Source organism: Catharus ustulatus, chromosome 5 (genome assembly GCF_009819885.2).
Source record: "Catharus ustulatus isolate bCatUst1 chromosome 5, bCatUst1.pri.v2, whole genome shotgun sequence".
NCBI classification, from domain to species: domain Eukaryota; kingdom Metazoa; phylum Chordata; class Aves; order Passeriformes; family Turdidae; genus Catharus; species Catharus ustulatus.
Genome location: NC_046225.1, coordinates 51,279,742 through 51,307,649, shown reverse-complemented (window position 1 = coordinate 51,307,649; position 27,908 = coordinate 51,279,742). Strand labels below are relative to the sequence as shown.

Here is a 27,908-nt window from a genome sequence, read left to right as displayed (position 1 = left end):
GTGATTCGCTTTTCATGGTATAGAAAATAAGGGCAATAATTAAGAACCCACTCTCTGCTCATCCCTCTGCCCATCACATCCTTTCCTCCAACCAACCCAAACCCAAGAAAGCTACATAAAGCTGCACATACTTTTTCAATTAGTTCATAGCTCTCCTCAAGTTTGAGTACTCTGTTTTGTATAGCTGTAGAAGCACGGTGATAGACATCTAACCATTCTTGATAATCACTTTCTGAAATCTCAGCCACAGCAAAACACAGAGTTCTTAAGCCTAGAAAGAAAGCAGATAATGATTCAGTATTTGTTAGTTTCTTCCCTGATATGCCTGTAAAGAGTACCTTTTGAAAGTAGAAATTATTCTGTATTTTATGTATGCTTATGCCTGATTTTCAAATTGCTGCTGCATATCTTGGAAGAACTTTTAAAATATACATAAAGGAAAAATGAACTATAAATAGAAATCTATTCAACAGAGTAACAGTTTCAAAGAAGCTGAATGTAATTCAGGTGATGTATTTCACTGAAAGAAAATAATAAATTTTTATGTAAGATTTGACTTAGTTTAATCTGTAAAAAAGACATGAAGAAATCCAAACACTTGCTGAACAAGTATGGACATTGAAACATTAAAACAGTAAAACTGAATTGTATTTCTGAGAAAAAGATTTATAAACTTAAATGTTGCTATGCTGGAAAGAAGTTAAAATATATCAGCATAATGTTACAACTGGCCTTTTCACCCCCTCCTCAATATTCTTAGGAAATTCTACTTTGAAATTTATCATCCAGAAGTCAACTTTGAATCCCCTCATTTAACTTTGCCGTCTCACAGATTGTTTCAGCTTTCCAGATTCCTCATTATGTACTATTTGGCAATTTTACTTACCAACCTTTGAGCTGGCTGATATTATTAACAGATTTTTTTCCTTCAGCAGAAATCTGAACTAAGCATTACAGCAAGAATTTGAGACTGCGTGATTTTAAGAAATATCTATTTCTTGACAACACACATTTTACACTCAATTTAAGTAGCTAGGTGTGAATTTTCTAACAGCTCATTTTCACCTATTACCAGATTTTCAGAGAATTAAGTTGACATAACTCTATATACTAGCCACAGTTTGCAGGCCAGTAGGTTTAGAAGGGGGGCAGGCAGGATTAATGTAGTTACCCTTTGGTCACTTGACCACTCTGCTCTAGGAGACAAACAGCACCACAACCAGGGATGGTTAAATGTAAACTAAATTTCTTCACAGGTTTCTGGAGCATACAGCTCAGCACCAGTGGCAATTTTGAAACAGTAAGATGCTGGGCATGAAATAATACATGTGTCCAAGATGTAAGAGTAGTTTAGTATCTTCAGAGTAAAAACCATGTGTAATGTGGATAGTCTGACAACTGAACAGCATTAGGAACACAGTGTCTCACCATCCAGACTTAGAAGAACAAACTCAAGGCTGACAACTCATCTGATTCTTTTCTCTGCATAATAAGGATATGCTAATAAGGTCCAAAGCAATGAATATAGGTCAAGAGGAGTTGTGATACTAACAGTGATGCTATTTCCACAATGCTTTAAACATATTTTCTGCAGACCATAAAATGAAGAAAAGAAATCCAAATGTATGGAATGTCTGCAAATAGTTTTCTCAAGGTATTTGTTTTCTCTTTTTCAATCACTGTCTAACTATTAAAAAAAATTAATATGCTTCTTTTAATTGTGATTTGAAAGGATCTTCCAAATAAATGCGGAAAACAAAATATCATTAAGCTGGGTTCTGAACAGACTGGAATAACACAGGAAAATTACACAGGATTTTTTCTATTTATCCAAGCAGGCATTAGCACTCAAGCTTAATAAATGCTGACATATAAATGCCAGCCATGCTAACCACTTCATTTTTGAACAACACACCAAGAGCAGGCTGCAAATGCCAAGGACATACTGTCCTGCCACATGAAAGGATACTCATGAGAAACTTTGCAACATAGTTGGCTGCGATTTAAATCTGAAGTAAAAATAAATACCAATTTTTTAATTGATTCCAGAGAGATGTAATTTTTTGTTAAAAATTGAATTTTATGCTTTTTAAAAGGTTAGAAATTCACTCTTCTGAACAGTAGATCTTTTAATCTGTTGAAAAGAAGGATACAAAAAATAGCTGACCAAGCCTCTTAATCCTTTCATACGTACCTGTTCTAAAGACAGGTGGAATTTTTCACTTTTTATGTTGATTTATTTAGTGCAACCTGACTGCTAAGGAGTTGTACTACTGAGTAATGAGAATGGCAATTAAGAATTAGAATGAAATTTTCACATCAAATCACACAGGACAGCAGATAGTGTTCTAATTTTGTCTTTTCTGTAACCAAATATATACCTTATGACCCAAACTAATTTCACACCTAAATAACTTTTTCTTGACTAATTCTGATTAATCCTTTCTAGAACCCCAGTGTGTATCTGAGGCTTTGTGCTGTACCATCAGCCAAATTTGTCTGGGTATAGTTCTGCTTTCAACTTTATTGTATAATTTATTATAACTTTAATACTTTGAGATTGTTTAAGACTAACCAAATGTTTCCTGCAAAGATCTTGATATGAAAAATTAAAGAAGAAACAGATCTGTGACTTTTTTCTGCTGTCACTGAAAGAACCGAAAGACTGAAGTTGCTTAATACATTGGTTAAAACTCTAAATTCCATGACAACCCAAAAAGCAAAAACTAGAGAAGTCATATGCATGACAATAAAATGACCTTTCATGATAACAAGAGTATCTGGTCAGAGATCAGTTAACAAAATATAAGCATTGTTTTTGCATTTGCTTTCCAGTGCAGGTTTATTTCTTAAGAGTATTAAAGATAATTCTAATGTTTTAGTAGCAGTGTATTAAAAAAATAAAGAGGTAAAAACTCTGCAGTTCAGATTCCCACAACTCTTGTAATTCTGCTTCTACTCCTGTCTACCAACTACCTGATAAATTGTAACACTATGATACTGCACAGTACAACAATAATCCTTTCCTAAGATACTAAGGTGTATGGCATTGAACATTTAGGAACTGTGCAGAAACCTTTCTACAGTCTGCTTTTCTCATCACATCAGTACTGTGAAATCCACTATAATTAACTAACTGGCTGCTTATATCAATCACCTTAATTTCACAGTCTTTTAAATTTTATTTACTATTCCTACTTCACAAACCCTCACAGAGACATTCCCTACCTTTGGCAACTGTTTTGTAAAAGTGATTATTAAAACTGCAGACACCAAAACAAACCATATGGATACTGGCAACTCCCCTTATTGGGACTGGTGCCAGAAACAATACAGCTAAAAGCTACCTTAAAAGCACTACTCTAATAATTTCCAACCGTCTTTACTTTGGCTACTTCTTCCTGTGTGCCATCCCTACAGCATTCACTGGGTATGGGACATGAAAGCGACCATGGGAAATGAGATCTTCACAGAAACAATGTGCTATGTGTTTGCTCTCTGGAAAAACATGTTTTGGTTAAAAGATTCTACTGTGTACTCTGTGGGTGTGTGGGCTGTTTTTTAGGGTTTTTTTAAGCATTAAGTTATTACTGAAATTTCTTAGGAAAGGGAAGACTTTTCTTAAGGAGACATTGCTAAAACATAATTTTCAAACTTAACATGAGTAAAACACTACAGCAAGACAAAACTGAAAAACTGGAAAGTTTAGCAATAACTGAATTTCATATTTATTTTTATATTGAATAATATCACTCACCTTCTGTAGCAAACTGTTCTAGATGTTTTAAGGTGATTTCTTTGTATTTTGAAGTTTCAGCAAGACGGTCATAAATCACAGTATCCTACAAAACAAATAAATATAGTTCGAACACATTAATAGAAAAAATGATTAATTTTATTGATAGACAATGCAAATCATGTAGAAAAATGGCAGAAAAATAGAACCGTATTATTTAAGCATCAAAAATTAATAGATATAATCTTATTTCAGAATTTTAAAAAGGACATTCTAATCCTCAGATTTTCTAAATTTACAAATTATGATATAATGCAGATTTTTCTTCAACATTTTTGGTGTTATTTCCCCTCATTTTGAAAAGTGCCAAAATGTCGTCTTCCTCTTTTAATATTACGCTCACAAAGTAAAATTACTGCTTCACAACTGCCATTCTCAAATTTTTTGTAGACAGCTTAATACACAGAATCTTAACAACAGGTTTTTTTCCTTCACTTGAGATGATAAAAAATGGACATTCATATTCAACAAACTTCCTTTTCTTAAACCATTCTGGAACTGGATTTCACCTCCTTCCCCCTCAAACTTGACATAGAGACCAAGAACTAATGAGAACTCTGCCATTCCCATATGCATTGTAATAAGGATACCTTCCCACAGGTCCTACTTTTGGGACAATTCACTTCTGTGTAATATCAATGGTGGGTTAAAATTCCCATCTAGTCACTTATTCTAGATTACTATCTCTATCTAGTGATCCACGCTCAGCTACTCCAGCAAATAACAAATGTTCATCCATTTTCTTGGAGTACAGAAGGAAGCAATTAATAGGAACCATAAAGGTATTAGTCCAATACAAAGCCCAGGTTGAACAGGTCTGTCATACATTCAGAGGCAGTTAGTAAATAAAGACATTAACTAGCTCATCACACAGAACAGCTACACAGCAAAACAATGTAAACTGAAAGAGGTCCCCCACATTTTAAATGTTTTGACTGCAGTTATTACAATCTTTTGCTTTCATATTTGTATTGGTAGCATGTATTCTTTCTTACAGTGAAAACAATAAAACTCACAGCTCCTTTGCAGTAGAGTCTTAACTTCCCTGATGGTGTTCGAACTATCACTGACATTCTCTTCCTAGTGCTGAAAGAGAAATAAATTCTCTATATAAGGTGGTTCATAAATACAAGCATTTACCAATATTTTACCTAATAACATCAATATGTATCATATATTACAGATAGGATAAAAAGTCAGTGTCCTCAGCTGACTGGGATGGAAAACAGTTTTACTGTCTAATGATTAAAATGTATGCTACTTTTCTATGCATACTTCTGTAGGCCTTTTTCTCATCAAAATGATATTAAGAATTTTCAACCTTCATTTAAATGCTGTCTACTGATGACAAAAAAGCACCTTAAAGCACAAAGCACTTCCATCAGTATCATAAGGAGGTAGTGTATCCTGGACTGTTTCAGTTTTTTCTTCCTTCCTTCCTTCCTTCCCAGCCAGCCAGAGTTACTCATAAATTGTACTGTCCTGCAATCTTGTTATTGTCATCCCAGAGTTTCTTTCATCATGTGAAGTTTTCAGTATGCTAAGAACTGGAAAGGAGTTGGACTAATTTTAAGGGCTCTCTGGCTCCCAGTTGTTAATAAAATCCAAGTTATTTTTTCTTTTTGTCCTCATGACTGAGGTAGAAATTGGAGGAAAGCATGGAGAAGACTATCATGGTCTGCTTTCTGTCTTCTTCCCTTTGAGGTCTGCCAACAAGCATTCTTTAGGTGCAAGATCATGTCCTGTCAAGATGTGTATTTATATCATAAGTCTTTCGAATTTCAACTTTATAAATAAATCTACAGAAACTATTCAGGGAACAAAACATTTCTCATACAACAGTTCACAGTAAAACAGAGATGGAAATAAATGGTCTTTTAACAATTCTGGTTACTGTTGGAACTGGATCCCATTTATACATCATCAAAGAGCATTACTGCATGAATGGTTCCTGAAGTTCAGACTGCCATGGAAAACATCCTGTGAATGGAACACGGACATAGGAAAGGTGATAGGTGAAGGAAAGAAATTTATAATTACAGGTGAAGTTATGGGCTGAAGAGTATCTTCAGAAAAACATTTTCTAATCTCACCTGGGTGTGCACTTTGCTTCACGTAAAAATTTCTGAACAGCAATATTAAATTATATTGTTACTGTGAATATTGCACAAAAGTGCATATAGAGCCATTAACTACTGCAATGTCTTTTCCTTTTCACCTCTAAAACTCAGATAAGTAGAATTCCAAAAAGCTTCAACAGTGTCCAGTTGGGAATCTACTTAACACTGGAGAAATTAGGATCATCTAAACTGCAGTTAAGCTGCCTAAAATAAAAGCAAGTCTCAGATCTGATTCCGGCCAAGACTATCTAGCCTTTTGCTACTTGAATTCACTACACTTGCCTGAATGTTCAATTCAGAAATAGTGGAGGAATTACAGTACGTTAGGGGTTGCATAAACAATAATTTGATATATCTGCTCTTTGCAGGTAAAAAATCAGCAGTTTTATACTTGCAATCCCGGAAGATTGCAACCTTGAAGCCTTTCATGGAGCTGCATGTTATTCTGCAATGTTTTCTGGTAGCATTCTGGAACTTTAGCTATACAGACAAGATATTGAATTTTGACTGACACACACTTTCTTAGTAAAACTGCAATAAAGCTAATGACCAAGAGTTACTATCAAGGACTTCTAACTTTTTATGAGCCTTTTTATGGCAGCGACAGCTTTATGTCCTTTTCCTGGTGAACTACAGTAAGCCACTAAATTGCACTACTACAAATGTCAGTGTGAGACCACTGTTTTGTTCTGCTTGTTCTCTGCAGAAGTGATGTGAACAGCCATAAAGATGACCTGGTCACCACAGGAACACAAGATGTTTGCTGAAATAGTGACAGAGAAAATGCCTGCAAGCCTAGAAATTGGAGACATCCTGAGATGTCATCAATATGCACAAAATAAAAAACTGTAACTAGAACTTTTTTGTCTGGAAAACAGAGAAAATATCATAAGGAAATTACAAAAATCTGGAAAAATAAAAATTGGTCTGGGAGAAAAGAACACACCATCCTCTACTGGCTGTACAAGTGAAATACAGAAATTATTAGCAATATCTACTGACTGCTGAATGTGGTGGTGTCCTGTATTCTATGTCTGTGCCCCACACAAATGACTTATTTGTACCCAACACGGAGCCTCTCTAAGAGCCAGTCCCAAGCAAATCATCCTCAAGGTGTGTTTGTATATATTCCTTTGCTAACCGTATTTTTTCAATAATCTGTAACTAAAAAAAAAAAAAACAAAAACGGAAAAAGTAGGAAAAAAAGCCCCCAAGTCCTTGTGTGCTATGGAATCCTGCAAACCCACTGTTGTGATTTTTATGTACCTGCAGGCTGGGTAACCCCTTGGGCTGTTACCAAGAGGCAGAATAGCTAGTAATACCCATGGAGTTGCAATGGGTTTATAAATAAACAGAAGCATCTTAGAAGGACAGAAACACTTCCCTCAGTCACAAGATGTGTCACTTCCAGAAGCAGTTCTTGATAGGTCCAGTTACTCTACAACCTGACTTAAGATTAAACTGCTACAGAGGTATTGGTACCTCCTCTGTCAGCCACTCATTAATTCTTTTTTAACTTTTAGAAGTATCAGGCTTTCAGTCACAAAATCAGTGTATTCTGGAGCTCTCTGAATGATTAAGAGGAGGTAAAGCCTCAAATGATCTAAGATACCTTCTGTTTGCCCAGTACAACAGCCCAAACAATGTGGATTACTCATGAAACCAATCATACAGGAGAGACTAATCAAGGTATGAATTACAGGCAAATACATTGGCATCATAAACCAAAAGTATAGGAATTCAGACAAGAAGCTTTAAACTGTAACTATCACAGATGATTTCTACTAGGCTATGGAGGTATGTCCCAAGGGATATAGATGAACATCAGTCATTAAATCAATAGATAGTACATACTCCAGATATTGAGATATTATTGCTACATATGTACTCAATATTTGCCAGTGAAATTAATTCTGGTGCTAAAAATGCAATTCTTTCCTCTAGGAAAACAAGCAGATACAAATCAAAACCTCATTCAGTAGCACTGCTAGAAATGACATATTGGTGCAAGGACTGGTGCAATTTGTGCACTGATAGTGAACATTGCTTATTCTTAACGACATAAGGATCCACACACTCAAAATCTTACTCAGTATTGCAATTGGTCAGGTGAAACACATGTCCAGTGGACATAGCTGGCATAGGGATGAAACCAAACATAAGACTTTCTACACTTCTGGATTTCTGATACAGTCCCTTGCTTTCCCCTGCCCTGCAGACACATATCCTAGGAATTGATCTGGGCTGCAAGAGACAGCTGTAGTTTTTCTATTGGTTGCAGCACCAGGTGACAGAATACAAGTACAGGGACAACACTGCACAATTCCTTCCCTACCAGTACAGGGAGGTCTGAACAGCAGAGGATCTGAACAACCCTTAACTTCCTAGAACTAAAGGTACCATAGCAGTTGTGGCATCTAAGCAGACTATCTACTGGAGGCTATGTAAACTCACCACAAGTTATTAAGACACTATTTGATAATTTTAAGAATTATCAATATAGTACTTTCAGTATGATTTCAGTACACTCACCTGCCAGTTAGACTGACAATTACTTCCTTGCTATGAACAAAGTATAATTACTATGTTGTATAAGTCTACTTCTCTTTTCACAGGCACAAGTGTAATCACTGAAAAACGAGAATACCAGAAGTGATAAGTCTACCAAGTATTCCTACAAGTTTTACTTCTGTAACACGCTTCTCCAGAGGACTATCCTATCAAATGTTGACACTGCTGCACTCTACTTGCAAGAAGAGTCTTCATCTAGACTGTACTGGAAAGTGGCAGGGCATTAATTTGCATTTTTTCTGGGAAAAACGTGAACACCTGCAAACTCTTGAAAGTTTATTCAAAACAGATTACTCCTCTGAAGGTACATGCTCCTACCCATACAAATAGTGTTGGTATGGAGTCAAAATTTTCCCTTACTGTGGTACACGGGTGACCTCTAGTGCTTCCAACAAGTCAATTCCAAGCACAGTTAAATATTGCAGAATAAGAACAAAAACACCTATAAAAACAGAATACTTAATAAAATTCTAGGATCAGTATCCGCCAAAAAACTTACAGTACCAAATGTTGACAGTTAAAAGCGATTCTCCCACCTCCATAAAGTATCACTGTTTGAATTCCAATTTTAGACTTATGCAGAAATTTTAAAAAATTCTATTAAATCAAGACGAATACAAAAATCCGAAACAAAGTAGCAGTCCTTCACTGCCACTCCAGAAACACTGTATGAACTTTCACAGAAGTCAAATTAGCAGCAATGCACTTTGCACTACATACTTGCTAACTTACAAGAAAATAAAATGGAAGCAATGCCTGCAAAAAAATGAAACCATGACGTAAATCTAGAAAATTTACATATGTCCTCTACAACATATAAAACAAACAATAATTGCAAACAGACATTAAAAGACATTCAAAATTACAAAAACTACTTTCTGTTGCATCTTTCATTGTTTCATATTATTATTGCTATTACTATAACTACAGAAAACTTTCACACAACTTACACATCTTCAGTCTGTTTCTCATGCATTGGGTTGTTTTATTTTCTTTTTGTTTTGTTTTTAGCTAAGCTCAAGGGAAATAGAATACGACAGGAAGGAAAACAACAAGCACTTTTCACAGGCACAATTATGAGTAATCATTTTAAGAAAAAAAGGAACTTCCTCTACATGCAAATCTCTTCCTTATCCTGTGCCAAAGTAAGCAATAGACCTACACAAACATCTACACAGACCGCATACACAGATACAATATCAACAGCTCTACATAAGAATTGAAACTGCAACTGCGTTCTTATGTATATATCTATAACTCCAAGAACTTTAACACAAAATTTTTACTGAAAGCAAAAGATGTGATAAACTCATATCCCAAGTAAACCAACTGGTCAACACTGTAGTGATGCTGCTCAGAAGATAATGAGTCTCAGTCTAGAGTACTTAAACAAGTCCTAATTATACAAGTGTATTCAAGATCATATGCAAAATTTATTTTTATCAGTCATGATAAATACACTGACTTTTTAATAAATCATATAGTGCCAGGGCTGTCAGAAATACATTTAGAAGTTTGACTACTTTCCTATATTATTTTTCACAGATTTAAATCATGTTCTGAGATCAAAGGTGTTTTTAATCTTTGAGCAAAGGCAAAAGTGAAAAATATTAGTCACAATGCAGACAATGAGAAAACAAAAGCCTCTGAAAATATTTTACCATAAACCAGGAGGTGTAATCTTAATCATGTACTCTACTTTGTCACAGATACAAGCTACACAACCTGCATACTTTGCCTGTAAAAATATAAAAAACGCAGGCATTTTTATCCATGAGAGAAGTGTCTCTCTAAGTATTTTCACAAAAAGACACCAAATACAAATTTACCTTGTAAATTCCAGGACATTGAGGAGTTCATATCGCTCTTCCTGTCCCAACTGAAGAATTAAAAAAACAAAAACAAAAGAGTAAGAATAAAAAAAAACTCAAGCAAAAGAACCAACATTAACTAAACAATATGTCAATACGAATGTATCATAATGCAGTTATTTAGCTTATTTAAACTAAAGCAGAAGCAAATACAGTCAGTTATAATGTTACTCAAGTTACTTACAGACTCAATGATTACTGAGTCAGGTGTCCTTCCAGTGAATACAAAACGAAGATTCCTGGCTGCTCTGACCAGAGCTCCTTCATCTGCAGCAAGTTAAATAGTTATTTTACAAACGTACCAGAAAATTGTTAATCATGATTTAAGCAACACAGTCCAGACTTTTCTACTTTTCACTTCCTTTTTTCTTCATGGCTTTTAAAATTAAATGTGGTGCTGGAATAAACTCTTTGTTTCTCCTGTGAAAAGTGATGAAATGAGTTTAACGTTCAAACAAACCCTGAAAGGAACACACCTCTTAGCTCAGTAATGAGAGCACCCTCTTCAAAGCACCTAGGTTAGCACCTTCCTCAGTAGGTCACTGGACAATGTACAATGCTTTTTGTTTAAGTTCTGCTTTGGAAGAGAAGAGTGGTAAGTCATTCCTGAAAGTAACAGATAACTTCAACGTCTACCTTCAGGAAACCAGCAGTCATGTCTCCAAAAGTCATCAGTTCTCTCCAAGGGGCTCAGGATGCCAGAATGGAGCTGGCCTGCAATGCCCAGTAAAACACTGCCATGACCTAGTTAACTGTATTTATGGCACTACCTCTGCCCTTGTCTTTCAGCTGTTGAAGGACAGGATTCAGAGATGTAGCCACCTAGAAGCTACCAACACTTAGTGAATAACCTACAATACAGGAGCCAAGGAAGAATCTCTGCACTTTAGGTAATTTTTCCCCTCATAAATTTTAACACATTAGCTCAGCAGAGCTGAGCATATTTTAATCATTCTGCCTTGTTTCATCATTTCCTGAATTTGAAAATTATTTATGAACCACAACAGGCTTGAAACAGACCTTTTGTACAATAATCTTTTCTCAGTCCTTAACAGAATTTATCACAACTTCTCTCCTATTAAAAACATTTCTGTTTTGATTACACAGTCTCTGTTTTAAATTAGCATCATGGTTACCAAGTAGAGAATAGGCTTATAGAATAAGCAAGAACATCAATTTGTCTCCTGATTTCATTTTTATTTACTTCTGAGCACTTCCTTTAGAATTCCACAGCAATCTGACACCACCTTAGTAGTCCTCTACGGTTACTGATTCTTTGCCCTTACATAATCCACGGGATATTTAAATGTATTTTCTAATGAAAATGTTAAAAAGTTGAAATTCTTTTTTTACAAAACTGATTTTAGCTAATACCAATTATCTTCCCAAGGATAAGTTTTCTTTTTTTAAAATTTTGGAAGACTCTTCAAGAACAATAAACTGAATAAAATTTGCTCGTTGAACTGATAAAATATGTTCAGTCACTTATTTGAGTCTCACCTGGAGATGCTGCTTGGTATATGATCTTATCACCTTCTCTTTCTGGAACTGCTGTATGACACACTGCCATCATTGTCAAGAACTCACATATTATAGGCGCAGTTGGCTAAGAAAAAAAAGAGGTCAGAGTGTGATTAATCATTTAAGCGATAAATAACCAAAATGTAATAACAGATATAGACAAATAATAGCCCACAAAAATTTAATGAAAGGTACCTCTTTTCTTTAAAAACTATCTGTACACTAATTTCAGCATGCAAGATAACTTCTTTCTGCTGTGCTTACATACTGGTTATATAAATAGAATTTAGTGGCATTTGCTATCATAATGATCAAAATTAGATAACCAGAAACACAGAACAATTTAAAGAATAATTTTTAGGGAAGGTAAGTATGAATGATGAATGGAAAGAATTTTACACCATTCACAGAAGTCTCTTTGGATGTTGCCTTTTTTACTAAAATATTATCTCTTTTACTTCTGTCTAGTTCTGCAGTTGATGACATCTTTTGTGAATATTTAGAAAGACGTAGCAAACAAAAATTACATGAAAAATGATACAAGATCAGACTGCTTTAAAAGAAGACATTTAGATGAATATATCAGGAACTTCAATGTGTAAAAAGCGAAAACAATTAAAAATTGTTTAGCCAAGAGAGGGGAAAAGAAACATTTAAGTAGAATAGTTGACTGAACTTGACAAATACAGCTAAGAACCTTATCACTACAGCAGGCATTTAAAAAAATGAATGAACTGACTCCTGAATGGTTGTTTAAAAGAAACCCCAGCACTGCCTTTGAGTTCTGTGAGTTCAAAGCAGCTGCCACCTCAACTGAGGATTTCTTGTAGCATATTTATGGTATTTCAGATTTGCAGTTGACTAAGAATAACATTATAAAATACAACAATCTCTGAAAACCTAATTTAATTCTCTAGCGTAGAAACAGTAATGGGAGAAGGTTCTTATTCTCTTCCACTTAGGGCCCCAAGATTCTCTAAGAGGTATTCAGAAAACAGAATGACAAATTCTTTTCCAAAGCACTTCAGAATGCATTTAAAATACAGTGGTGAAACCTCTCTTTGAGTGTGTATCTGAATTTTTAAGATGCACAAAAATACATTTTTATAGCTTGCATGCTCACATTATATATACTTATTACTACATATCTACCAGAAAACTTTGAAGATTCAACAGTTGCACACCAAGGACATTTCAACAACAGCAGTAATAGCTGATGCCTCTTTCCAACTATGCACATCTCCCTGTTACTAGCACTGTAAATATAAATGGTCTGCGCAGGTCAGTATAAGAGACTCCTTTGCTTTAGATGTGCTTGAGAACTGCTCTCAGAGGTCTACCATTAAGCACTGCCTCATTTGTAAGAAAAAAGATGCTTTACTGTCTTTAGTTAAACTGGAACTAGCGTCCTGGAAGAACAAAATTTAAGAAAAGAGCAATTTACTTACACTTCAAAAGGAGAACAGTTACAGTAATTTCACAACTATAAGACGCATCCTTTTGACTAAAATTTTCCCCTGAACCCAGAAGTGCGCCTTATAGTCCGGTGTGCCTTATCTGATGGACAAAGTTCCGAAATTTGCCTACACGGAAGTGAGAGCTGTGAGCCGCGAGGGGAGCTGGCAGTGCCGCGGCAGACAGGTGGAGGCGGGTCCAGGGGCCCGCGGCACCGCCCCTGCTGGGTACAGGCGGGCCTGGGGGTCCATGGCTGCTGAGTTGAGGCGGGGCCTCGGCCAGCAACCGCGTGGGGGGAGCTGGCGGCGGAGCCTCGCTGCACAATAAGAAGTGCCCCCTATAGTCCGGTGCGCCTTATCTGATCTACAAAGTTGCGAATTTTGCCGACTCCCAGGGGGTGCGCCTTATAGTCCGGTGCGCCTTATGGTCGTGAAATTACTGTACACTGTTTAAAGCAGGTGTTATTTATGACTAGGTAAAAAAAAAAATCTCTTGTACAAATAAAAAGCAGAAAGTGGTAATCATGGTACTGTTTCTTAATCAGATCATAAATAACTTGTTAATTTCCTGAGGAATGCATTGGCTCTTTGGGCCAAATATCAGCCTCCAAATGCCTCTTTCATTTCATCATCTGAAGATCTAATCTCACAGAAGCATGTACCTCAACCCAATGCATACAGTTAACTCCTGAGTCCTCTCCAAGCCCAGGTAAGTCATGTCAGGGTGTATGTTAGGTCGGTTTATCCTGAAAGCTTTAATGGATGCCATGACATCATCTGAACAGCAGGAATACTGGTAAAGCACCCAGAGAAAGAAGAACACAAGCCTACTTCAAACTCTTAGCATCTGAGCCATAGTATCAAAACAAAAAAAGGAGAGGAGAAAAGAAGGGTTGGATCTAATCAACATACATCAGCAACAATTAAAACAGTATTCATGAGGTCATGCTGATTTTGTATAAATACACAATTTATTTATTTTCCCTCAAAGGAGATAATATTTTTGATAACTGGAAGCAATGGTTCATCTCACAAAACAATGATAATTGTTTCTATATAACTTACATGGTTGTTTTGAAGATTCTCCAGTAATGATACATCACTAAATGTTTTTTCTTCTCCATTCTGTGGGCCTTGCCTGGAAATAATTAAGCAAAAAAGAGATCATTCTTAGCACGATTTTAACAGTTTATACACAAATCATCCAAACCCAAGTTTTGGACTATAACTGCTGCAATAAAGGCTGCAATCACGTATTGTGAGAAAAAGAATTGAAAAGGTACTTGTTTCACATTTCCAAAGTTTATTTAATTTAAAGAAACCTTGGTTTGTATAAATACACTTAAATCCAGCAAAGTCTCTCTGCTGAATTCAGGTAATGAAGGATGAAATAAAAATATATCCACAATGTAAGAATGAGGCTTCTTGTCTTCTGATCTCTACAATGAGATTTTAGAAGGGATACAAGAAATATGCCTGAAGGCAACACATTTAATCAATAAACGAGCAGTTTTGGGATATGTTTCTAAATGTTTGCAGAAAAGTAAGTCTGGTATCTGAAAGAGGTAAACAAATGAGTTCAGACATCAGAGAAGTCTGCATGCAGAGGGTTTGCTTTCTACTACTTATGATCAAACAGGAACATTTGAAACTGAAAGATAAAGAAGACACAACAACAACAATTGTGAAGTACAGACTTAAATGATGCAAGGAGGAGATGGTTCTGGAGAAATAATCTCCCAAATAGCACAAATATTCTGGCTGAATGTGAGAGCTCAAAGATGCAGGTATTTCTAGGAAGATTTGATACTGCTGCTGACTACAGCCACAGCCTTAATACTACAGCTAAGTATTAAGACAATCTAGATGACTTTGAGTGAAACAAAACAGTGCTGAAAAGTGAATCCAGTTGAAGGAACTTATTTTTTCATTTACTTTGGGTCTTGCTTTGGATTACATAATTTACAAAAATATAAATACATTTGGTGATTAAAGTTGAAGAATAAGCCATATACATCAAAGGCAGTCTAAAGATTCTCTATGAAAACCAAAAGTCAGCTGTTTTAGTCCTGCAGTAACTACCATGGAGGAATACAAAATGCAGAACCTCCTCTGTACAGCTATGCAAGAACTACTTTTTCTAACTATAATTTAAGTGAAAAATTTGAAGCATTCTTCTTCAGCAAGACTTCTTTTCTAAATGCAAAGTAAATAGATCTTGAAGTGCTAAATATTAACACCTTCAGACACATTATGTTTGTTTAGAGTCTAAGCTATAAGTTTTGTTTGTTTAAAATTTTCTGATATATATTTTCCCGACTCTCAGTGCTAAAATATGGAAAAATATTTGCAGGTGTAAGTTGCAACAAAGTGGAAGACAATTCTTTCTAATACGAAAGAAAAAAAAATTTGGGGTTTAGTATATTAGTCATGTTAGGGCTAGAAATGTTACTGGTACAAACAGACTTTATTAATCGCAATAGATTTACACACCAAGAAATTTCAAGTATCATATTTTATAGGTATTTCTGACATATTCTTTGCCTATTAAAAATTTGTGTTGTTTTTTTTTTTAACTACTGTTCAGATATCAGTTTATCCATTTCAAATGTGCTCATAAAGATATTTACGTGACTTAGTCAAAACCAGTCTCTTTTCATTAATGGCTTATAAACAAGCATGCTTAATTTCATGTAAGCACTGCATTGTTTTAAAGAAGTTGTATGCAGTTAAGCACACATGCATTTTTAGGAAACATCTTCCTTCTACATCAAATGATGATATTCAGGTAAGATTTTGGGGTGTGCATGTGTACTACATCAAATGATGATATTCAGGTAAGATTTTGGGGTGTGCATGTGTACTACATTTTATATGTCCCATGAGGAATTTTTCAGGGTTTGGTTTGGGCTTTTTTTCTATCTATACTAAGAATTATTAACTCTAATTTAGCAAAGATTTTTTTGTCCTTCAAATGTTTTCAACAAAAGATGGCAACACATTTCAATTTTGTGTGACATTGTCTTGTTGTCACTTTCAACAAATAAAATAGTGATAATTTAAAGACTGTAAATGACATTTTTTCTCTGATGTATCCGAGCTTACTTTGAATGGTATTGCAAATATTCAGTTTAAGAGAGTATGATGAAGAAGCACAAGGCTTCATGTAGATGACAGCAGAAAGGAAGCCAGGAATTTTCTTTCCTGAAGTAACTATTAAGACATTAAAGTTAGTCCCACGTGTATTTGGGTGCTCTAATCTCAGTTCCAGTTAAGAACTATGTAGTGCTAATATTCTAAAACTATCTGGAGGAAGTAAATTAGCAAAATAACATTGCAGTAATTTCACAACTATAAGGTGCACCCTTTCGACTAAAATTTTGGTCCGAACCTGGAAGTGTGTCTTATGGTCCGGTGCGCCTTATATATGGACAAAGTTTGGGAATTTGCCAACCTGGAAGTGCGAGCCCGCAACAGCCCCGAACTGAGCAGAGCCTGCCCAGTGGCATTAGGGTAGCGCCAGGCCGGGGCGAGCCTGGCGACATTGGGGCAGTGCCAGTGCCGGCCAAGCCTGGCAGCATCGGGGTAGCGCTGGCATGGGGCGAGCCCGGCGGGATCAGGGCAGTGCTGGCGCAGGGCAAGCCTGGCGGTGGCGGAGCGGCCTGGGCATGGCTGGGAAAGCCCAGCAGTGCAGCCCAGGCGGTGGGGGGGGAAGCCGGTGGCATCAGGGCAGCGCTGGCGTGGGACAAGCCCACCGGCATCAGGGTTGTGCTGGCACGGGGGAAAAGCCCGGGGGGGCGCGTGGCTCCCAGAGCGGCACGGGGCACCCGGAGCACCAGGGGGGCATGGGGCTCCTGGAGCTGCATGGAGCTGCACGGAGTTGCCGGAGCGCTGGGGCGGCACAGGGACGGAGAGAGCGGGCTGCCACAGAAGCTGTGAGCCGCGGCCACCCTGAGCCAACCCGGAAGTGTGAGCCATGGCTGCGCCACAGTGGCCCCAAGCCGCCCCGGCCCCAAGCCGCCCCGAACTGTGGTGGCCCCGAGCTGCACCTCAGCAGCCGGTGCCGGGGGTGGGCGGGAGTGTCGGGGCCCGCGCACAGGGAGGACGCTTGGGGCTGCATTTAAAGGCTACGCCAATCTGTGAAAAATGTTTGCAAATTGAGCACCTGCCAGTAAACCCCACGATTGCGCGATTCTCTTAGTAATTAGTTACTTTGTTGTGTGCGGCACGGATTCTCGCTGCAAAAAAACGTTGCGCCTTATAGGCCGGTGCGCCTTAAATATGGGAAAAGATTGGAATTTTGCCGACTCCCAGAGGTGCGCCTTATAATCTGGTGCGCCTTATAGTCGTGAAATTACTGTACATACTTTTCACTCTGAAATACAGATTTTTTTCTAAACATATTATTGATTATGAACATATCACTAACAAATCACTGACTAGCATCAGAAAAGTGTGATTAAAGTTACCATAGTACCAGATATATAGTAAAAGACAAAACTTTCTCTCCAATAAGTAATTTTGAATTGCACCAGGACTGTCAGTAGAATGACTGCACTGCATTACAGGGACCCTATTAGAGATTCTATTCTGGAGTATGCAACCTAATGCCATAAAATTTGCATGGCACACTTTGTGTAAGATGGCAGTCTGCGTGAATTCAGTGCTGAAATAACTTTTGAGCAGTAAACTATCTCACATGTAGCTCCATCTCTAAATATGTTGCTCAGTATTTTTAAGTCTGAAGCTTCAAGAAACAGCAGAAGCGAAATGATTTTTAGAGCTTACCAATCATCTGAAGGAACACTATAATCCTCAGGCTCAGGGCAATGGCTGCACAAGAGGCAAAGGAAAAACAGAACAGGGAGAGGAGAGAGAATCACAAATGCTAAAAGACTGGATCACATGTTAAAAAAAGTAGTTAGTTAATAAAACAAAATTACCAAAAAAACCCCATTTTGCAACTATTTTGCTAGTGCCTAGATTGCAATGAAAATTGCAAAAATATGGTCTTTCTATCGAGACTTCATAAGCTATAACAAACAGAGTTTTTGCAAGTCTCTCTCAGGTATTTGTAACAACATAAAACAGGGTAAACAATGGCAAAAACATGCACATTACAGGAGCAAGTCTGTGGTATTTCAACTTTATTTTTGTTCCTCTTTGCAAAAAGAGACATCATGTAAGAAGTGATCCTGTCTCTTGTAAGTAACATTTTATAGTCACAAGAAGCTGACTGAGTTGTAGATATTTTCAGGTGTAAGTTTATTTTGCCTACAGTATTAATGCACAGGCATATGGACAGGCAGAGGCACACAGATGAAGAAGCATATAAAAATACCTACCCATATGCAATTCCTGCTACTGTACACTTCTTAAATTGCATGACATTGCATGTCAGGGTACCCGTTTTGTCAGAAAATATGTATTTGACCTAAACGAATGACAAAATCCATTATACAGCATCATCCAGCAGTTAGTAACATATCTAGTACAATTCATGACTATCAATACATGAAATATTTTTACTTGTTCTGCAATTTTCACAGTTTCTAGGAAAAAAGCCAACAACAAAAATAATACATAAACATGGCAGATGCACAGCCTTCATACCCTTTTCCAAATAAATCAATCAACTGAGATGTCAGGACATTTAAGTTTTCTTCAGTGCATGGTGGTGTATTTAACTATTCCTCATTTTACATTTTGTTGAAGCACAAGAAACTAGTGAAGAACAAGGACTTTGCCAGTAAAACATTAAACTTTGGACAGAAAGCAGTATGATAACAAAAGTATCTACATGCATTTCTAAACTGATTTTTTTGACATAGAAATATCTTCTTAAAGCCAAATGTTAATAAAAGCACAACAGTTCAGAAATGCCAAATTACTGGAAAAGGAGAAATACATTCCTTTTTACCTACTCTAGCATTATAAACCCTTCAGTTCCAGAAACTACTAAGTAAAGCATTTTAAAATACAAAGCTGAAGTACATGAACCTGTGATATTTTTAAGTTTTGTTTAAACCTAATTTTAAGAAAAAAGTTAATATATGAAGAAATGAGGCAATCTGTGATAAACCAAAAGTTCTACTATGAGTCACAGGTAAACTTCAATTCATTAAAATTTATTTCTAATTAAAAAAAAAAATCTAAGGACTCTTAATTAGGAATTAACTGGGACTAATAATGCTATGTATTAGTTAAAATGTTTCTGAGGAATTATGCCTTTGCTGAATCAGCTGTTAGAAGAAAACTCTGTGTCAGGTTTATGCAGCAAATTGTATATATTTTTGTGTGTGGGTGCACAAATGGGAAAGTGGGAATTGCAGCTAAGAAAATTAACCTTTTTTCCCCAACACCAAAGTTTTGCCTTTCTTAAAACCTGAGTATCTCCTGGGGAAATCTCTTCATTATATGCAACCCTCATGTATTTCAAAGAAGAAACCTGCTCTTTTTAGTAGAGTCCTTTGGTCTCCCTGAAATATCTGCTCAAATTAAGAATCTATCAAAAAAATTAAAATGGAGATCCCAAGATGCCTGACTAGCTCCTGATGGTGAAGGAGAATTTGATGAGAATCCTTAGAAATGAAGACAAAAACTACTGAAGTCAACAGGAAAGAATGTGTCTGGGAATGTGAATAACAAACTAGCCGCAGAGATAGAAAAAACAGGTAGTGTAAAATGAAACAGAAGGAAAGCTAAGATTCAACAAAGACTCGTCCCCACTAGATGAGCTTGTACTCTCTTTCTAAGCCAGGGAAACAACAAAACTTTCGGCACATACATGTTAAACGCAGTAGGCAAAGGCCCTGGACTCCTCTATGTAGATAAGGCATAGAACATACTAACCTTCAAACTGTTTTTCCAAAAGGCACATCTCTTAAGTATTAGTCCCTAGGACTGCTTTGCTGTATGGCTAAAACCAAGTTATTATTTATTGGTTTTGGAAAGCCAGAGACAACCTGCACATTCCCATGCAATAAAGTAAAGAATTAGTTATGAATACTTCTAGGTTAGGAAATGCAAGAACATGCGTATTTGTGTTCACAGTACAATTCAATTGAATGAGCATGTAATTTATTTTCCATTGCAAGAGTTGCTCACCACCAGTGTACCAGAAAGCTTAGCTTGTTTTTAAAGTCAGACTGCAGATACAATTGAGTGAAAGAGCAAATACCACGTGTAGCTCTTCTAGAAGCACACCCTGTGCCCCAGGCACCTTTGTACTAAGTCATACTTCCTAATCATGAACAACATATAACAAGTGATGTCTTGTGAAAAGCTGAACTAATTTTACAGTATTAAAAGAGAACTCCAAAGCATAAAGAAGAATTAAGCTCAAATTTCCAGGGTTTAATTCAGCCATGAGCCCCCATTCCATTCACACCTTCCAGTTTTTAGTGGCAAGAAAAGAGGACGCATAGAACTGTGATTCAACCCTAAGATACTCACTGTCCTTTCTCAGGAATGCAGAGTATGTGAAAAAAATTACATACTGAAGACACACATTATTGCAAGTGTATATACTGAGACTAAATTTTATACCACAGATAGCCTTAATGCTCAAAATTCCTTTGATTTTGTAACTTTATTGACACACTTCAAACTTCAGTGATTACCACATGCACCTTGATACAGAGATTGTTCATGTCATATTGGTTTTAATTTGCTCATACTGCAAAGTATTTTTAAAACGACATGACAAAACTAAGAGAATAAAAATGAGCAAATACTATGGTAAGAATATTTTTTTGAAATAAATCCTCAAATGAACAATTTTAATAGAGAGTTAGAACCAGTAATTCTTTTATCTACCTGTCCAAGCTCTTCATTGAGATTGGAAGTACGAGCCATCGCAGCAGTGTCTGTAGGTTCATAGTGCATGTCTATGTCCTAGGCATAAAAAAAGTACATATATTTAAAATCAGCCTTCCAAGACTTCTTACAAAAAATCTAGCACATAGAGAAGTGTAGAAGAAAAGGCCAAACATGAATAGATCTACCTAAGATTGTTTCAACATGGGAAGCCACAGACACTACCAGATCACTTCCAAGAGTCCCCAGAAGAAATAAGATCTCATGGGTGATTTTGCTCAGATTATTTCTAGTGATCAGTATTACTGAAAAACTGTTGACCCACACACTTAGAATGACTTTAGCAACAAACAGAAATACTAAACTGTGACTCTTAGGGAGAAGTCAGTCTTACCTACTTCTATTGTATGCAGAACAAGTCTTTTCTAAATAGCAAGATAAATATACCTCAAGACAAAAACATGAAGATAAAATTGAGAGCGCACAATAAATGTGAGATACAATTCACATGGTGTGAGTTCTTTTCCTCTTATTAAATAAACATCAGAATTTGTTTTTAAATACAGTAAAAGATTAAAACATGGTAATGTGGTAATACAGCGCAACAGATTGCAGACGACCAATTTCTCCATACAAATATAGTCTACATACAAAGAGAAATATTACTTAAGTTAAAAGTCCAGACTTCCAGATCAGGATAAATTAAAGGCAACTAATCCCTAATAATGAGAAACTGGGGCGGGAAGAGAAGTTAAAACTGCCTTTCTAATTTTTTGTATAAACAGTGGCAATCTACACATTCAAGATGGGTCTTTGTTGAATATTTGTTTTAAAATATAGACAATTAAGGAAGAATTTAATTGCATTCTCCAATTTGTTAACAGTTTGTTTTGCAGCACAAAAAAAAAAAAAAATCGAAACCAGCTGACTGCTCACAAAAGCATATGCTTTACCTGCTACATGCATTCTTATCTATATCTCCATGACATATCTCACACATACAAATCTGCTTCACACATTTGATCACGGAATCGGATTAATGTGTTCAGAATGCTATGATAAATTTACATTTGGAAAAAAATGGAAAAATGGAAGGCATGTTTACATGGCTTTAAAGAAATTAGCTCACTCCCACCTCAGAGTAAACCCTCCATTTTCCCCACTAATTCATTAAGAAAAAAAAAATTAAAGGATGCCAAATCAATCTTTATATATTTCATACGTGATAATACTAGTAGACACTGCCTCGTACAATAAAACCTGCTCCATTAAACAAGGGTTGTGCTTAGAAAAAAAAAATAAGCAAAATGCCAAAGTAAAATGTGCCAATGTCTGGAAAGAAAATATGAAACTGGACAAAATTCCCCAGCACTTCAAAACACATTCTTCTGATCATTCTGAATGAAACTGATACCTGAAAATCAATAATGAGAAAGTAAAAAGCACAAAAACACTAATGTTACAGAGACTGAAATGTTATAGTTCATGGCTTAAACATTGACGTGAAAAGTTGCACCACCAAACTTTCAATGGGCTCCCTGAAAGAAACCTTGGAATGTGAGTTAAGCTGCCTAAGAGAACCCAAGATAAGATAAAGTGACACTTTTGTTCATTCATCTCAGGTCTGGGAAGAAACAGATAAAGGTGGGAGAGCATTCATAGGAGGGCCAAGCCCAGCAGCTGTCCTGAAAATCATCCTTCCCTAACTTTGGGTTGGGGGAGGCCATAGTTCTCAGTCTTATCTCCTGCCGCCAGGTTTGCACAGACTCCCCACCAAGGGCAGAGGAGGAGGAGGGCTTTGTGTGTGTGGTGCAGCCTGTGGTCAGAGGTAGTGAACACCCATCCTCCGTCACACAAACTGCCTCAGCTGTGAAACAGCCCCTTACCACCCCAGAAAGCCACATCCACAGGACATTCATGTGGGGGACAGTTGATGGGGATGTCACAATCACCAAAGACCCCCAAAGTGCTCCCCAGACTAATTCCTGAGGCCTTGCACATGGTGAAAAATGGTGTCACCAATCCAGAGTCTTGCCAGAGACAGTGTCAAACTTGCCCAGGACATTTCCACTTGGCCCAAACCAGGCTGGTCAATTCAATATTAATCCTTTGAATTCTATGCCTTTCGGAGGGGGCAAAAAGACCACCAAGAAGACCAGATGGAGAGGACTGACAACACATTGCCGGGACCCACAGAGGGGTGACAGTTTTCTATTTAATCTGTCTCTCTCACGCTTCCTGTCCCACCATCCCCTTTTTCTATTTCCTTATTTCATTTACTGTTAAATAAAATGTATAAATATTTGGTATCAACATTTAAACTCATTTGGTTTTAATCATGTTTTGGGGAATAGTCAAACCTGAAGTTTCTATCTGCAATCCACAGAAGGTTCACTTTGCTCCTCTACAATTAATGGATTACAACAAACATGCTCCTAAAATCAATCTGGTGCAGCTATAAGAGCACTAAACAAAATAATTTATTATTACCTCCTCAGATGCCACCAATAATAAATAAAGATACAAAAAAAGTCTGAAAAACATATATACATAGACAAGCAACCCACCGTTTCACGTACTTGTGAACCACTTGATTTTAGAAATCAATGCATATTATAAAACTAGTATTTACCCAATTTATGAAATATGCCTGGATAAATTTAACGACTTCAAGTGTAACCAACAAGCTGATTGGAATAAGATTATTGAAGAGAATGATAAAAGTCAAGAAATTCAAACCGAAGTTGCTTGCTCCACCATCTGTCAAAAAAAAAAGTAATCAAATAAATATTTCAGACTGTAGTTAGAACAATATATATGTAGTGTATTCAAAATATTGCATTATCAGCTGATTTTTGAATTGTTAGAAGAATCTTTGGAATCAATTAGAGTATCACTTGCCTATAGATAAGACCTTCCTCAGAATTAAGGATCGCTATTATAATAGCAGAGTTCAAATTCAGCGATCTTTGCAATCACCTCCAATTTCTGAAGAGAAAACTTACCAACCATTCCCTATTTTACTACATTTTAAGATCAAAATCTGGGAATATCTATATAAGCAACCAAGTTCTAAACTCAAAATATTACAGTTTTATATTTCAAAAGGGGAAATACATAGTGGAATGAATTTTTTCTCCATCCACCTTCACACAATCGTACATTCTCCCTCAACAGAGCAAAATACTATAGAAGAGGTAAATTCACATCCCATGAAAGGAAAATGTGAAATTAAAGTTTAATGAAAGCTCTAAAGAACTGGAAATGTGAATATCAACATATAAAACAAGTAGTTTTATACTACTGTTTTCTTTAAGGTTTTAAATTTTTCTTTTAAAGATAACTCCAGCAGTAGCAGCTCAGAGAGGATGAGAATGGGAAAGTCTGCTCTGCAGTACAGCAAAAGGGTAAAAGATGGAGCCTGTCTAGCTGTATTCAAGGCATCTCAAAGAAAAACGGCCTCAGATAGGTTTCCACTGTCTGTCCATCACGGATTTGTTTGTTACTCTAAGATCTCAGAAAGAAGGTTTTGAAGACTTTCATTAATATCAATTAGAGCATCAAACGAAGTACTTGTTGAAAAGACCAAGAAACTAAAAAATTAGATAACTAAGGGGAAAGGGGGATAAAATGCTTCTTACATACTAAAGGCATTTGCTATCACAACAACTATGTCCTGAATACAGCCTTAAAGGACATACCCTACAAAACCCAAAACAATTTCATTTAATCATGGGACATATACCAGAAAATAAACTGACATAGATAATCATAGAGAACACACAGACCAAAATATCAATAGCCACGATTTCATGTTTCTTTTTTCAGGAATAACAACAATTTATAAACTGCTTTACTACTGTGCTAACCATATAATAGCCACCATATTCTTAAAACTCTTATATTTTCCAGTAAAGAAAAAAAAAAGCACAGATGAAACACATCTAATGTCCTCCTTCGATATTACAAGACCCTAAGAAATTCTGAAAACATGAATAATTGACCACAAAGTATGTTCACAAAAACTACTTTAAAATCATTTCCTCACAGAGGGTCAGACTGTCAGTATGTTGCATGCTGCTGTGAAGGCCTGTGTAACATCACACTGACCTGCATCTGCCTTATTTACAGCTGCCCCATATAATATGTTAGACGAGACCTCTTGTGCCTCTTTTATCTTCTTTAGGAGGAGTCTATTAAGTTCTGATATTAATTAGTTACAGTCCTATACAGTAAAAATTATAAAGTCACAGCATCACTTCCTAAGACAAGCAAGTTTAAAAACTCAGAAAAGTCACTGCAGCTTTAAATATAAACTACTGCTAACAGCTCCAGAGGTTTTAATCTCATGTCTAGGACACTGACTGTTTATGCCAGTGTAACGGTGATGCTGACCTTGCTGGGCTGCAGAGATGGAATGCCTGAAAGAAGTAGAGACAAACCAATCATCTCCCTCTTCTTGAATTTAACAAGAGCTCAGATGGCACAGTAAGGCAGATTTTATACTTGCTGTGATATACCTAGCCTAATGACTTTAATCAACAAAAAGAGAGACTGACAAAAAAAACACTGTGCAAGGGAAGGTAATCATCCTCCCTTCCAAATATGAAAGGCAACCAAATACTAAAATATTAATGTAATATTTTAGATCTTACAATTTAGATCAAGATACCAGTCTCTTCCAGTATGCCTTCGGTTCCATATAGCTGAACCAATAGAGCAGATCAAAGACATGGCAATAAGGATGCAGAACAAAATCAAAATCTGAATATTCGTAATTCTTTCCACATTAGACATTTTAAGAGGTGGACTTGTTGAATTCTGCAAAAGATAAAAAAACAGCAGTGGCTATTAAATATTAAATGATGTAATACTGTTCTTGCTTTTCAAATTACATGTTATTTTCTAAATATTCTCCCAAATACGTCATCATAAATGCCCTAACTCTTTTACTTAAAAAACTCCAAAACCAGCAGCTCATATATCTATGAACTGGAGCTTTAGAATTGTGTCACAAGAAGTTTAAACAATCACACGGAACACTGGTAACACCAATAGTTAACAGCAAACACTAAAAATGGATGTGCATACACCTAGTCAGTGCAACAGAAGACAGCTGCTAATACAGACACACTTTATCAACTACAGTAATCTCACGATTACAAGCCACACCGGATTATGAGCCGCACATCTGGGTGTTGGTAACATTTCATTCTTTGTCCATAAATAAGCCGCACCAGATTGTAAGCCGCACTTTCGTTCGCAGCGAGGATCCGTGTGCAACTTCCACAAATTTGCCAATTAGTAACAGAATTGCGGGATCACGGGGTTTGCTGGCTCGGCTCAGGGCTGGGTGGGCTCGGCCTGCTCGGGGCTGCCGACAGGGTTGGGTGGCCCAGCTCGGCACTGCTGCTCAGCGGGGCCACTCGGGGCCAGCCAGGCGGTGCTGCTGCCAGGCTCACTCGCCCCTGCCCGCCACCAGCACTGCCGCCACAGCGTTTGCTTGCCCTGGCCCGGCTCTGCCTAGCTCCCCTGCTCCGCCGGGCTCCCCCGCGCTGCTGGCCCTGGCTCTTCCAGGCTTCCCCGTGCTGCTGGCCCTGGCTCTGCTGGGTTTCCCCCTGCTGCCAGTGGCCCTGTGCCGCCGTGCTTCCCCCTTCTGCCGGGCTTTCCCACACCTCTGGTCCCAGTTCTGCTGGGCTCCTCCGCACCGCCGGCCCCCGCCACGCCGCCAGGGCTGGCCGGGCTTCAGCTCGGCTTGGGGCTGCTGCGGGTTCTCACTTCCGGGTTGGCAACTTTTAGAACATTGTCCATGTATTAGCCACTCTGGATTACAAGCTGCACTTCCGGGTACGGACCAAAACTTTGGTCAAAATGGTGCGGCTTATAATCATGAAATTACTGTAACTATTTTACAAATAAGAAAAGCAAGAAATAAGGCATGAAAGATCAATCTGAAATTCTTTTTTCTCAACAGGTGGATTTCAATTCTGGTATTTCAAAACACATTAGCCAAAGTAATTTCAATCTCTTCCCTCCTCATTTGGTTTTCTGACAAGAATGAATCACCTTTGTACTTGAAAGAAAGCCCCACAAGAGGACAGTTTTAGGAGCAGCCAAAAATAAAAAGAAGAGAAACAATGATAACAGAACTTGTTAAAAAAGAGTTTTCAAAGCACAAGTTATAAGATAGAATCAATGAATATGCTTACTAGTGGAAAAATTACTTTGGGACTAAGTGGTTAAAATAGCAAGAAATTATTATTTTTATTGTTTTTAATTCATATGAAAGATGGTCTATACCCACATTTTAGTACTACATTGAATCAAATAATGTTTCTGTACCATTGAATGGTAAATTAAGGTAATAAAGCAGACAGGTCAGACAAAATCCAAGTGACCAACCTGCATAAGTTTTGTGTCATGTCCAGTATAGACAACTATCCCATGAACCCACTGAGTATTTCTCAACTGAGCTCCTCGTAGAAGAATCTGATCAGATCCCAATGGAACAGTACTAGAAGAAAGAAGTTTTACATTTTAATACTAAACCAGTCAATCTCAATGAATAAATGTAACCAGCAGTTGTTATATCTATTTTCTCAAAATTTACATGACTACTTTTAATAGGTTAGGAACCTAATTTTCACAGTTAACTTTTTGGGAGTTTTGACAGAGAAAACTTGACAGATAAAAACTAGGCCAAAAAATCTAAGTTTTCAAAAATATTACTTACCACTTAATTTTTTTATGTATTACT

The 27,908-nt window shown here is 36.9% G+C and overlaps 1 protein-coding gene across 3 annotated transcripts in view; it reads right to left on the bottom strand.

The window, feature by feature from the left end:
* The window catches only part of ATP8A1 (ATPase phospholipid transporting 8A1), a 111,126-nt gene that overhangs the window by 51,564 nt on the left and 31,654 nt on the right, over nt 1–27,908 (bottom strand). For 2 of the 3 annotated variants that reach the window (XM_033059594.1, XM_033059593.1), the window contains exons 10-22: nt 27,554–27,665; nt 25,807–25,972; nt 23,784–23,911; nt 21,152–21,229; nt 18,679–18,767; nt 18,122–18,166; nt 14,399–14,471; nt 11,859–11,964; nt 10,543–10,625; nt 10,317–10,366; nt 4,813–4,882; nt 3,758–3,842; nt 132–271 (exon numbers count right to left, since the gene is read on the bottom strand). In XM_033059594.1, the coding sequence (XP_032915485.1) occupies nt 132–271; nt 3,758–3,842; nt 4,813–4,882; nt 10,317–10,366; nt 10,543–10,625; nt 11,859–11,964; nt 14,399–14,471; nt 18,122–18,166; nt 18,679–18,767; nt 21,152–21,229; nt 23,784–23,911; nt 25,807–25,972; nt 27,554–27,665 (1,225 nt within the window). The remainder of the gene's footprint in view (nt 1–131; nt 272–3,757; nt 3,843–4,812; nt 4,883–10,316; nt 10,367–10,542; nt 10,626–11,858; nt 11,965–14,398; nt 14,472–18,121; nt 18,167–18,678; nt 18,768–21,151; nt 21,230–23,783; nt 23,912–25,806; nt 25,973–27,553; nt 27,666–27,908) is intronic. The other variant, XM_033059595.1, reaches the window with a different exon arrangement.